The sequence below is a fragment of the Aspergillus nidulans genome, chromosome VII (assembly GCF_000011425.1).
Source record: "Aspergillus nidulans FGSC A4 chromosome VII".
In the NCBI taxonomy this organism is placed as follows: domain Eukaryota; kingdom Fungi; phylum Ascomycota; class Eurotiomycetes; order Eurotiales; family Aspergillaceae; genus Aspergillus; species Aspergillus nidulans.
The window spans coordinates 4432669-4445399 of NC_066263.1; the positions used below are offsets into that span (position 1 = coordinate 4432669).

At 49.0% G+C, this 12731-nt stretch overlaps 3 protein-coding genes across 3 annotated transcripts, besides 1 other annotated feature; all 3 read left to right on the plus strand.

Annotated features, from left to right (window-relative positions):
• Positions 1-12731: part of a sequence feature (contig 1.43 127..338545(1)) that runs on past both edges of the window.
• Positions 637-2284, plus strand: ANIA_02602 (putative lipase/esterase family protein; the record flags this gene model as incomplete). Its single annotated transcript, XM_655114.2, has 4 exons — positions 637-1285; positions 1427-1715; positions 1976-2049; positions 2096-2284. The coding sequence occupies exons 1-4, from the start codon at positions 704-706 to the stop codon at positions 2282-2284; spliced, it is 1134 nt and encodes a 377-aa protein (XP_660206.2). The 5' UTR covers positions 637-703.
• Positions 2783-5068, plus strand: ANIA_02603 (uncharacterized protein; the record flags this gene model as incomplete). Its single annotated transcript, XM_655115.1, has 6 exons — positions 2783-2869; positions 3005-3383; positions 3977-4025; positions 4130-4276; positions 4314-4537; positions 4677-5068. The coding sequence occupies 6 exons, from the start codon at positions 2783-2785 to the stop codon at positions 5066-5068; spliced, it is 1278 nt and encodes a 425-aa protein (XP_660207.1).
• ANIA_02604 (ankyrin repeat domain-containing protein) lies at positions 8928-10432 on the plus strand (the record flags this gene model as incomplete). The annotated part of the gene is made up of 4 exons (XM_655116.1): positions 8928-9370; positions 9566-9863; positions 9921-10352; positions 10400-10432. The coding sequence occupies 4 exons, from the start codon at positions 8928-8930 to the stop codon at positions 10430-10432; spliced, it is 1206 nt and encodes a 401-aa protein (XP_660208.1).

Here is a 12731-nt window from a genome sequence, read left to right on the forward strand (position 1 = left end):
CTAGCCCATGACATTCTGCTATGTACTTGCGGGAACGTTCTGGTCGTCAAACCAGCCATTAAATGTGTCGCAGGATACAGTTACTGATACGGAAATGTTATCTATATGCGATGTGCTTGTTGGCCGGCTTACGCCGCGTGATTTAACGGCCTCTTTTCCAACCCTGAGGATCTGATCCTTCAATGTATTGTAGTAATCGAGATAGGGCAAGCAAGAAGCGATTTATCGTCAACAAGTTAGTGATCATTCGTCATATGGCGTCCGATCCTTTGTAGGCTACGTTCATGTAATTGATACAGTTTCCTGCCCTTTCCCCTTTGTGCATCCACAACAGGGTCTATTATAGACAAGCCGCGCATGGTGTTGGCTCATTTTCCCGTACAAAGTGCCGGAATGGGGAACACCAGCGACTATGCACCCGATGCTCATCAATCTCGTGGCGCTGGAATGACAATCTATTCAATAGGTCGCTTCGCACCAGTTCAGCTCTTCCTCAGACGAACGGCATCAAAGTGGCGCGCGACACAGCCGCAGGATATTCCAAGAGTTTTCTTGGCATTGGACTAGCTGCTAGTCACTTGATCATGGGTACGAGGTGGTGTCAGAGTTTTTTATGCCCTTGACGTAGTTTGCTAGCCTTCCTCTCTGTTCTCTACTTCCTCCTCTTTATAATATAGATAGTCTGCTTCTCAGTGCCATTAGGATGTTCCTAATACGTGCCTTCCGCATCCTCAAAGACGCCATCTTATCTACTCTCCCGCTCCACACTCGCCTCCGCCTGTTACTACTCCAACCCATCAGCTTAATCACATATACCATCGAATGGTATGTTTCCCGCCAGTTCCCGTATACAAGTGAGATTCAGATCCCTCTCAAACGCCGAGCCGGCTCTGTCCGAGCCGTTGTCTACACCCCTAAATCCTCACCATCGCTGCCCCCCAGAAAGAAACGTCCCATACATCTTAACATTCACGGAGGAGCGTTCCTTGGGGGCCTTCCAGAAGGTAATGCGCGCTTCTGTTCGGAACTAGCAGAGAAGACCGGAGCAGTCGTGATTTCCAGCTCGTACCGGTACGCCCCGCGACATGTCTTCCCCGCTGCGCACGAGGACGTGCAAGATGTTGCAAGCTTTCTCTTGGAGAATGCGGAGAAAATCTGGAATGCCGATTCTGAACTATTCACTGTTAGCGGGTTTTCCGTTGGAGGAAATCTGGCGCTTGCTGTTGCACAGAGTGTAGCAGGGACACCGCATGCTGTTAAGGGCAGTGTTGGGTTTTGTCCAGTTGTATGACCCCTACTATACTGGAGAGATATATGCGAGCAAGCGACGGACTGATATCGGAGCTAGGTTGACTTCCGTCTCCCACCCTGGCTAAAGCCCAAGCCCTCGGAATTCCCAGCGGTAGATCCTTTGTTTTTCCTACAGCCACTTTTCGACGCTTATGCTGGGCCAAACAGGCGGCAGAATATGAAGAATCCGATGCTGCACCCTATCCTGGCTGATATCCAATCTTTACCGCAGAACATGTTCTTTATTATTGCAGGTGCGGACATCCTCCTGCAGGAGTCGCAAGGCATGGTACAGAAACTAGAGGAGGAGGCAAGGGCAATTAATCTGGCAATGGGTCTCCCTGAGGAGCCTAAGGTCCCGAATGGGCGGTCTATTTGTGTTCGGAATATTAAATTTGAGGGACAATTGCACGGGTGGTTAGAATGTGAGTTCCCGTTATCGTTATATCCCCTCTTGGGACGCTAAATATTGGTAGTGCCATCTTCTATTATTGATGTCAGCACACGCACTCGGGCATTTGGTGAAACAATTATATTCCTTCGCGACATCCACCGGGCATATGGGTATAACTGGCCTCTCTAGTCCTGGCAGCTTGGGACCTCACTAATCACCCCTCTTGTACGATACCCAATATCTCAGCTCCAGAATGCATTAACAATCCTGTGTAAGGTATCTTTGTGTAAGGTTATGCAAATATCATCAAGACCCTCCTTGCTCTATCCATGATCACAAAGGCCGGCATGCCAAAACACTTCCTGGTAAGATAGAGCCACTGGCAGACGGTGACCTTGCCAGTCATGACAGACAAAAGGTCTGATCAAGGCGCTGTCCAGAGCGCTGATCAGATCTGCAGAAGTACTTGCTCTTCGCCCTGATCTGCGGCCCCCAGCGGTAGCAGACAAACGGCAGAGGGACACACGCCACCGCGATGCGGCCGAGCAGCGTGCTGGCCCAGGGAATTCCCAGAGCGCCAAACATCGATTTAGCGAATAGCGGGAACCTAAAGCCACAAAAGACCGGAGCACTGAGCTGGCCGCATTGACAGGGGCTGCGCTGCAAGTCGCAAGACCTGTTAGCAAAGGGCACTCCTTTCCGCAGTATGAGACGGGAAGAATCGCACTTACTAGGGAAGATACATATAAAAGAGGTAATTCATGAGCTGCTGGAAGGTGCAAAACAGCCCGAATCCGGTGGGCAGTCCTGACAGGACGGGCACAATCCAGTGGATGTCGCGACGGCCGCCTGACCAGCCGAGCCAGAAGATACGCACCGCAAAAGCTGCACTTCCGACCATAGCGGGGGCAGACGTCATTCGGGCACGATTACCCCGTTGCTCGCCTTGAGCTTGCGGTAATACGCCGGCTAGGTCAACATCGCGCAGACCCTCCCCCGCCGAGCATTCCCAGCGCGATGCCGAGATAGGCGAGCCCCGCCACTCCTGGGTGAAGCCATGAACCGTCTCAAAGACCATTGGGTAGGCTGTGAGAACAGATGTATGAGCCCGTAGATGAAGGCCAAATATACAGAAATGAGTCCCACGAGAGGCTCGGTGAAGAGGAGGCGAAGCGGTTGTGCGAGGTAAGTGACGATGAGTGTGCGTCCGTCCACGACCGTTGCATTATGCTGGGAAGGCCAGCTTCAGTTGCCGGTCATCAGGCGCTGTGAGCAGGCCTTGTAGGTGAGCAGCATGGGTGCGTATGTCTCCTTCAAAAGCACCGCACAGAGGAGGAATCCTGCGAAGCCCATTATGCTGCCGAGCCAGGCCGTACAGCGCCAACCGAGGCTATACTGACAGATGAAGCCGCCCACCGAGGGCGCCAACATGGGTCCTTCAGGATGTTCATGCTGAAGATACAAGTTGCGGGCCCGCGGGTCGGTCCGTCAAAAAGGTCGGCAAACTCGGCGCCGGCAATAGTCATGGGTGACTCGGGCAAAATACCTGCCCAGAAATGGCACAGCATGACGGTCTGGACATTCGTAGCCGCTGTAACGCCTAGAGAGAAGATGGCAAAGCCTAGGATCCCCGAAAAGATGACCCCTCGACGGCCTTTCTGCTCGGAGACCTGGGCCCAGAAAACAGCGTCGCTACCTTGTGGGATACTCGGCACTCCTGTGTCAGTGCATCGATTGCCGATGAGAAGAGCGAGGAGTTGAAGCCCATAGTGAAGGTCGCAAACCCCAGGCTGACCGAAACGCGCAGCCTAAGTGGACGACCATTGATTAGCACACACGCACCACGAAGGGCATTTGTTGAAGGAAGGCTGCATACTTGAGGGGCAATGGCCAGTTAAACCGATGTGCTGGATCATCTCGGCCTTCAAACTCGACCGTACCACTGGGTACGCCAGCGACTGACGGCCGATTCACTTTTAGAGCCGTGTTAGCCGGCCTCGGCGTCGACATCAGGGAGACAATTTAATACTGCTGCCATGATCCTTCTGTGTGCTTCGGCCGGAGCTGTGATGACGCTGTTGATATACATATGAGCATCACTGTCCCACTATACTAAACATAAACTTCACGTTTTGGTCGGTAAATGAGAGCTTCGGCTAATCGCAGCACTTGCTCTCCACTGGTCGGCTAATCCAAAGGCTTATGAGCTGTGACAGTTCTTTCGTCTCTTAGCTTGTGCTGACTGAATGCTGCTGTGTGAATCCTCTCAATAACTCTATGAATTATACTTAGGGCGGTTCCTCGTTAGATCACCAGATGATTACCAGGCTCAGGCGTGCCCGTAAGATGCTCACTACTAGGGAGAGTGCAATATCAAGGAATTTAGTTTTTAAAATTATTTTGCTAGTCTTGCAGCTCTCTATATTTCTTTTGTTGCTAGCACAGTCCATACCAACATGGCAATGGCCTTTGCCGCAAGAATGGCTTCGGCATGGGCTTCGTCTGTCGCGGCGGCTTCCGCAAACGCCGGATGGTGGCTGGAATATTCGGCAATGTTGGAATCTCAAAGACGCCGTGGAAGCTGAGGACTTTGTGGGTGACATTGCCTGCATGGTGAATCAGCTTACAGGAATCCAATGCCAACGGCCATCAACCTACCCATAACTGTAGACGTGATGGCTATCGTAGGCTGTCGCATCAGGACATGGCGTCCAAGTGCTTCCATCCCGGCCGTGTATATCTCACAGAAAGTATCGTTAATGACAGGTGCTCGAGGCCCTGGTGGACCCCAGGGCGTGGTTCTCGGTCTTGATCATGTTGTGCGCCAACATCCCCAACGGGGGGATCAGCAACGTATGTGGCCCTTTCTCTTGGTACCTGACAATTCTAGGCGCCCGTGGCTGACTTCCCTCTAGTTTGCCGCCATTGTCGTCAAGCGATTTGGCATTACCACCAACGAGACTTTGTTAACATGATTGTCACCGGTTTCCAGGGGTTCTTTGTGGTGACCGCCACATTGGAAGCTCCTATTTAACCAATACGCGCACACTCTGGATGGCAGCCTACACGGTCATTGCTGTAGCTGGCGCAGTTATCATTCGCCAAGTAGACAACTCGCTTATCTGGGCGCGATACTCGGGCTACTGTTTGCTGTCTGCCTACACAGTCAACTTTCCACTGCTGCTCTCAATGCCTCGAATGCTGCAGGGCTCACCAAAAAAACGACCGTCAACTCACTACGTCTCACCTGTCCCCGTCCTCTCTGAGAAAGGAGATTCTAATCAGGACAGACGTTTGTCGCCTACTGTGCAGGGAACATTATCGGTCCCCAGCTCTTCTGAAGATGAGTCTCCTAGTTATCCCTCTGGCTTTGCGTTATGCTAGTGTGTCACGGGTGGGGTGTTTCTTATCCTAGGGTTGCGGCTGTATCTCATTTGGGAGAACAACCGCCGCGGCCACGCGCAATCCGAGCTCACGGAGCCGCTCTCTGACAACGACTCCGGAATCTGGTGCTCTTTGACCAGACAGACCGGCAGATGCAGCGATACCGGTATGTCTATTAGAGATTGCTGGCTCGCGGACTCCTATATGCTGTTTCTTTTTTTTGAATCATTTCTCATGATCGGAGGCGGTATTATCGCTCTGCACCACGCATTGCTTTCACTCCCTTGATATCGCCGCATTGGCAGATCCAGTTTTTATCTATGATCAAGTTTGCTTGAAGAAGAAATTTACCGTCATCGTAATAGAGAATCAATCGTCATTGGGCGTCCGATCCACAGTAGGCTACGTTCATGTAGTCGATACAGTTTCCTTCTTCTCTTTCCCTATTGGGCATCTACAACACATATCACTACTAAATGAACAGAGGAATACAAAAGCTCATGATCTAAAATATTCTAGGCGCATTCCTAGTATTTCCAACCTGCCGATCCTTGATCCAGGCGCTCCAACAAGAACGCATCATTCTTGGCACACCAGAGAATTTCTGGGGCAACTGTCAGCACTTTGCTGCACGATGGCAGGTGAACTTTCTCTATTTTCACCGCCCTTGAGACTTCTAGGTACTCAGTGACAGTTTGAACATGGTCCAGTTGGATCATACACTGTGCTTTCAACGACAATAGATAGCATTGCAGGTAGTGCTGTCGGCTTGAAAGCCAGCTCTGCCTCCATTAGTCTCAGCCCGGCCGGCAACACATGCATATGCGCAAAGTCTCGAATATATCCATTCAATGGCTATTCACTTGTGGCACTACCCCTGCTCGCTCTATGACTGAATAGCACCTGCATTTATTCAGCCTGTCTCACGGTCCTTCTTTAACTGCATATACATTCCTAATCAGCAGTACAATATCAGTGATAGTCAGCATTTGTAATGTCTATTGCATTGTAAATAATGGCTGTCTGCAGGCACTGATTCAAGAGCCTAATATGAGCTACTTATGTTACATGTGGCCATGAGCCTACCAATCTTGGCAGGGAAGTCGTCAAGGTAATTTATAAGCAGTGGACCAGTCACTATTAGAAAAATCTACTTACTACGGAGGTGTGCACCAAAAGTCATCGCCGCGCTAGTATTGACGCTAGTACTGCGACTGTACCAGCTCATTGTAAGAAATTACCATAGCAACCAATGTCGGCATACAGCTGTGGTGAATATGATGAAATCCCAAAACTAGCAGATACGAAGCTATTCAGAGGTCCTCCCAAGGCTCTGGAGATAGGTCTTGGCGCGCAGAAAGCTGACCTTTGATCCGCCTGCCCTTCCAGCTTCAAGCATCATGATCTGTACAGCCCTCTTTGTACTCATTACCCCTATCATGATATATAACCTCCTGGATATGTCTTATAAGCCTCTCAATCCAGCCCTGTATCTTCTCCTGGGGGAGCTTATTTTATGTCTTTATCCAAGCTGCCTTGCCAGTCTTTTTGTCCCTGGGTACTCCGCGTGAAGTTGTACATTTCTTCATCCACATCTAACAGGGTTCAATAGCATTAAGATCAGGCAAATTACCAGGCCAGTCAAGGATCTTCTTAATTTTATGGATGCTGTAAATACAGTGCTGAGCATGGTACTTATAAGCAGGGGCCCTATCCTCTAATACCTTTGTATCTGGATGTTCGATTTTGCAGGCTTTGGCAAAAGGAATAAGATATGGAAGAAGGATTTCCTAATCAGAAGAGCTAGTTAGCCCAATATAAGAGGATAAAGCTATTAGAGAATACCTGCTGGTATCTCTACTAGTCAACTCCTCCTTTGCTCTTTTGTACAAGCTTCCCAGTTTTCTCAGTCCATCTCCATGTAGGAACACGCCCAGGAACCCTACAAAGATGCAGATGCTTTAGCCTCATCTCCATCTCCTATTCCTCCCTAAGAATAGACTCCAGCTCTGCATTTAGAGCTGCTATCTCTACCTCTGACTGCTTGCATTAGTAAGCAGTTTCTGGTTCAAAGATATGCAGAGGTCCCTTCTTATTATATATAAAGCATCCCCAAACCAAGAAGTCAGATGATCCCTTCCAGCGCCTTTGGATACATGTTAGATCATGTACATCCCCAGCAGTTCTCCAAACTCATACAGAGCCTCAATGGTGGCCAAGGATAACAGAAGTCTTATCAGTGAATATAACAGCTTTCCAGTCCTCCAGAGTCCAGTGTTGGTAATCTAAGCAGAACCTAAGATGAGCAGCCTTTGCAGCTTCAGTTAGACCAGGTTTCCAAGAAGGTTTAACAATTATAAAGCCATGCTTATGGAGGATTTGTAAAACAGAAGAATAAGAGATACCTGCTTCAAAGGCAAGGATTTCAGAAGATTTCTTATATCTATTCCTATTCTGCTTAACAGAGGCAAGAACTGCCATATCTATAGCTTCAGAAATCTCCTTTGGACAGCCAGAGCACTTGCCATCTTCTATATATTCAAGCTTAACCCTCATGCACTGAGCAGGATTATAGCCATGATCTTTGCCCTTCTAGATCATATCCTGTATTGTACAGACATTAATCTGAAGCATCTTGGCTATATCAGGTGGCTGAATCCCTAGGGCCCAGTAAGAAAGGACTTGAACTCGAAGCTTGTTTGGATGAGGTGCTGGCATTGTAAGGATCGCAGGCAGGAAGGCGTGTACAGTTCAGAGGCAGAATTAGAGGCAGGGAGGCAAATATACCAGAAAAAGCACTTCAAAATACTATAAAAACCAATTTGATCTGTCAATATGCAATGTAGATAGCTGGATAGCTTCAAAAATGGGAAGAGGCTATGTTGATGTTTGCTTTGGAAGATCAATATATCATCAACCTATCAGCTTATGGCTGGTAATGGAATTACAGGATTTGGCATCAAATATCACTAGCGCGGCGATGACTTTTGGTGCACACCTCCGTACATTTTCAATACAATATTGCCTTTGGAGCCGTTTACTCCAGCAACTATGCTCATAGGTGACACTGTCAAAGAACAGACGCTGTTGTTATTTTTAACAATCCCCCAGGTGCTACTTTCACCAGGACCGCCATACTGTCAAGAATATACTTTATGGTGGGTCTACTTTATGAGGATAGATCGGCCTGTTGACCGGGTAAGAACACCAATACCATGTAAGGCTGATTGGTGGAGGGGAAACGAATAGTTAGCGTAAAGCAAGACTAAACCTTGGGCGCCTCCCACCTGTGGGGATTTACAAATGTAACCCCAACAGCAAGGTCATGACGGAACCTGTCTGATAACTGCTGTACAAACCTCTCACTAAATGTTGATTGAATAGCCTTCTAAGGAAGTATACACCAGGTGTTAACGATGATCAACCTGTACAGTAACAGTAATGCTAAACCGGGATTTCAGACCTGCGCGAAAGGGATTCTTCTCCGCTGATTTTGGTAATACCTTGAAACTGGGCTTTGCTACGTTCACATGATTAGTGTGTCTTTTTAGTACATGAATTTTTTGATTGGCACCAACCTGTAAGCCTTGACCTCAAGCACGGCGCCACTGGTGGTGTTGGCAGGTGTTGGCAGTTTCTGGCTGGCCTGTAAGATCGTGCTCCAATGCGGCTGATGCAGTTTTAGTGCTGACAGAAAAAGCCGTGCACAGTGAATTCATTTCATTTCCAAGCAATAATAAATTTATACGCAGTGCCAACCCCCCTGAGCTCCTTAAAGGAACTTTTTAGACTTTGCATCCAAGTCGCGTGTTACTTTTGCCTTTCCCACACCTATAACCATACCCATTCCATCCCAACAATGGCTGAACTGGTTGGTGTGATCGCGAGTGCTCTCACATTCGGGACTGTTGTTGCACAGCTCACAGCATCTATCAACTCTCTGAAGGACTTCTGTGAGCAGATTCGCGATTTACCTAGTGATATTGGTTGGCTTGTGCAAGACATCGAGGTCCTTGGTCTCGTCCTAGGTGACATCGAGGCCGACTTAGTGCGAGAGCCAATTAAGTCAGGCCTAAACAATAATAAGCATGTCCAGCAATGTCATCAGTTTTGCGTAGAAGCCGCCGCAAAATTGGAAACAACGTACAGGGCCCTGATGCAAGATATTCAATCCGGCGCTCGAATACCTCAGTATTATGCTATGACGAAGCTCGTAATGCGGAGGGGAAGGATAGAGAAGCATAAATCACGTCTACAGGATGTGATTCGTTTACTTTTATTATCTCAACAATGCTACACAAGGTCAGTAATGCACCTTCGTCTATTTGGATATATGAAGCTGACATCTTTATTGAGAGCTCTTTTACAAATCCAGCCTGAGTTGATAGCCCAAGAGTTAGTACGCCAGCAAAAACACTTTTCGAGTGAGGCGTTCGATTATGAAGGTGCTGAGCCTGGCAGCCATATAAAACGCTCTCTGTTAATTTCTACAAAAAGAAATTATCCTACAGCTGGAGTAGGTGTTGGCAGGAAACCATCCAGCTCTCGGTGCAAGGCTTTCGTGTGGCGTGCTTCTCTGCCGCATTGGGTAACTACCAAAGCCTTGGAAATAAGTGGTCTGAAATTCCCTGACGGCTGGCAATGGATCTTTCGGACGTACAACACAATTCCACTCGATTCGGATGTGGTCGATCTCACCATGTATGGCGACATCCAAGGTCTGCGGAGACTTTTTGCCTCTAAGCAAGCTTCGCCATTCGATCGAATTGAGGGGAATGGATATACATTACTCCATGTAAGCTCATAAATAACTTGTATTACTGTAAAAAATCAGGATACTCACAATTTCTAGTATGCTGTACCTGGACCAAACGGGCATAAAGTTCTCGAGTTCCTTTTAAATGAGGGAGCGGACGTGTCTATTGCGGGCGGTTCTCGTAAGCCCGTCACACCCCTTTCCTATCTAGTGTGGTCGGGAAGTGTGGGAGGGGGTCAGGGGTGGACTCTGCTCCCTTCTCTTCAGGTCCTTCTTCGTCGCTCGGAGGAGCTCTATGAAACTCCTGAAGAAACAATTAATGGATTTCTATCAGAGTTTCACGGAACAGCTGAAGAGTTTCGTTTTTGTCAACAAAGGTGCTGTCCGAACTTTTACCAAATGCCACAATGGACACGAGTGGCAGTGGCTGCTACCGCGGCATCCGGGGTCTGGGACGCCTACCATATGCCTGAAACGATTCGGACAATTCTAGGAGAGACTGAATTGGGAGCAGAATTGCTCGGACAAGTGTGGGATATAGAGGCATGCCCGGGGAAAGTAACATTGGTGCACAGTGTGGCACAGAAACTTGGCACAAGTCTGGCTGAACTGCAGCTCTGCCATCGTCGTGCGCAGAAATCATCCCAGGGGGCAAAAAAGTTTGAAGCTTTGTGCAGCATATGCAATAAATCTGAAAGGCAAATGGAACTCTACAAGTCTTGGAATCGTTTGTTTCATGAATTCTTGCTCACGGGCATTGATTTGCACCAAATCATTAATGGGAAGACACCCTTGATTTCGTTCCTTGAAGGATATTTCCTTTCTTCGAAGAGACCGAAAACTGAGTCATCAGCCTGTGTGATTGCTTTAAGGTCCTGGCTGACAGGATTGGAGGCTGCTGGTTTTAGCCTCATTGGATACGGGCGGAAGGAGGTGAAACTTTGGAGAAGCGGCAATGTGAAAAAATTTCTTGAAAGGGGTGCAAAAGGGAGTATACAACTGATCAATGTCGTCTATGGCGCGTCCCTTTCTGAATGGAATATATGGTTTTCTGGGTGTTTTGATTCTTATGCAGGCGAGTTTTGGGATCTAATAGAGCGGGAGGTGGAAGCCATGCCGGGTAGTTGGCCGGAGGAATAATCTTTGTGGATGCTCAGGAAGCATGGCAACAGTAGATTTGGAGAAAATCTACATACAGGTACGGTTCTACGCAGGAGATGGAGGACTATATGAGGACGTTCATTATCGTTGTAATAGTTTCAGATCTTCACGATCAGTCCAGATTGTTATTCCAAAGTTACCTTATGGCATCAACTCGTCAGCGCCAGGGTTAGGATGGCTTGGGAGCCAACCTTCCCTAACACCAGGTATGCCTGCATGTTCGTTGTTCCCGACGTCTCCGCCATGCCAGACCTTCCTCTCAGCCATATCGTTCACCCAACCACGCTAGTCATTGTCATCCAAGAAGCAACACAGGACCGTTGTCCGTGCGAACGACTGGTCTGCAGCACCCTGGACTGGCCTCGAGACCTGACTATGGCTACGCCAGCTGCTTTAGAGTCGACTTGGCAGAAGCTCAGCCATGAGCTTAAATAATCGAGGCTCACTTTATACGGACCTGTTCCGGGTGTGCTTTCACTATATCCTGGACGATCTGGTTGCTCTCAGCAGCCAGATGTGGCTCAGCTCGAGCCACACCTTATAAAGCTCTACGCATGTATGTAGCGCCAGATTGCTCTCGCCGCATCAGGCCAGTTGAGGCCAGACAGCTAAACAACGGCAAGATCACTGGCATCGACTTTTTGTATCCGGCGAGCCTCAATGGGTCGGTCTGGGAGGTGCTGAAGAGCTTCGACGATGATATGCCGGGCGAGCTGGTTCTAATCTTTGCACTTTCTATCAATCTGACCTCGGGGCAATTGGTAATTATTGCAAATGCGTTTACTTTGGGCCTCTGGAGAGGCAAATGAGCTCGTTGTTCCCTTGCGCGCCCTCGGTCCGCTTGCCACGGCCGCCAATATTGTTCCTTCAACGCAGCTGCAGCGGACAGCCTTCTTTGGGCAAGCAAACAGTTCGGATTCGCTGAATGCGCCGCAGGGCAGTCGTCGGATGGATACAGCATCGGTATCAAGCAGACCGACGTACCCACCCTCGTGTCTTTCTTCAACCACGTCCATCTACGGCCAGCACCCGTCCATCAACGGAAGCGTGCTCATTGAGCGGTAGCCGAACACCGTGATGCGGCGAGGGAACGGCTAACCCGCACCGCGAGATCAAGGTTCAAGTGTGCGTTTCCATATAGTCTTCCCTCGACCCAGACTGATATCTTCTTCTCCCTGTCGCCTGCTGCGTTGTTGGGTTTTCCTTCCCCTTTCGGGCGCAGATGGTGCGGTGTATCATGGTGCTCTATCGCTTTTTCATCTACGCGGACCCCTTTGGGATCGCTCAGCTGTTCGTCGGGGGGTTGACCTCCTCCGTGTGCTGGAACGTATCGCGAACATCATGCAGCAAAACGGTGCTGAAGCGAGCAAACAGTCCCCGCACAACTCGTTCTCACAGATTCCTCGCTTAGCTATCAGATTCCACGCATGGGCGATTGCGCACCTGAAGCCAGACACTCTACCCCAGCCGGCGCCAGCGCCAGGCCCTCACCTGCTGCGCCCTTGGACATGACGGCGGCGTGCCTTGATCCTGGAAGCGTTGGGGGCGAGATATGAGTCGATGATAGTCAGATGCCGATACCATATTTCAATAGTGGAAATGATGCTTGAATTGGCGAGTTCCTTCGTGGATTCTAACAATTGACTAGTGCTCATACGTTATATTCACAGTCACCATCGACCTATCCGCAACCATATTGACATCGTATATAATATCTCTCTTCTTTAGATATCCTCCTAGTCATCC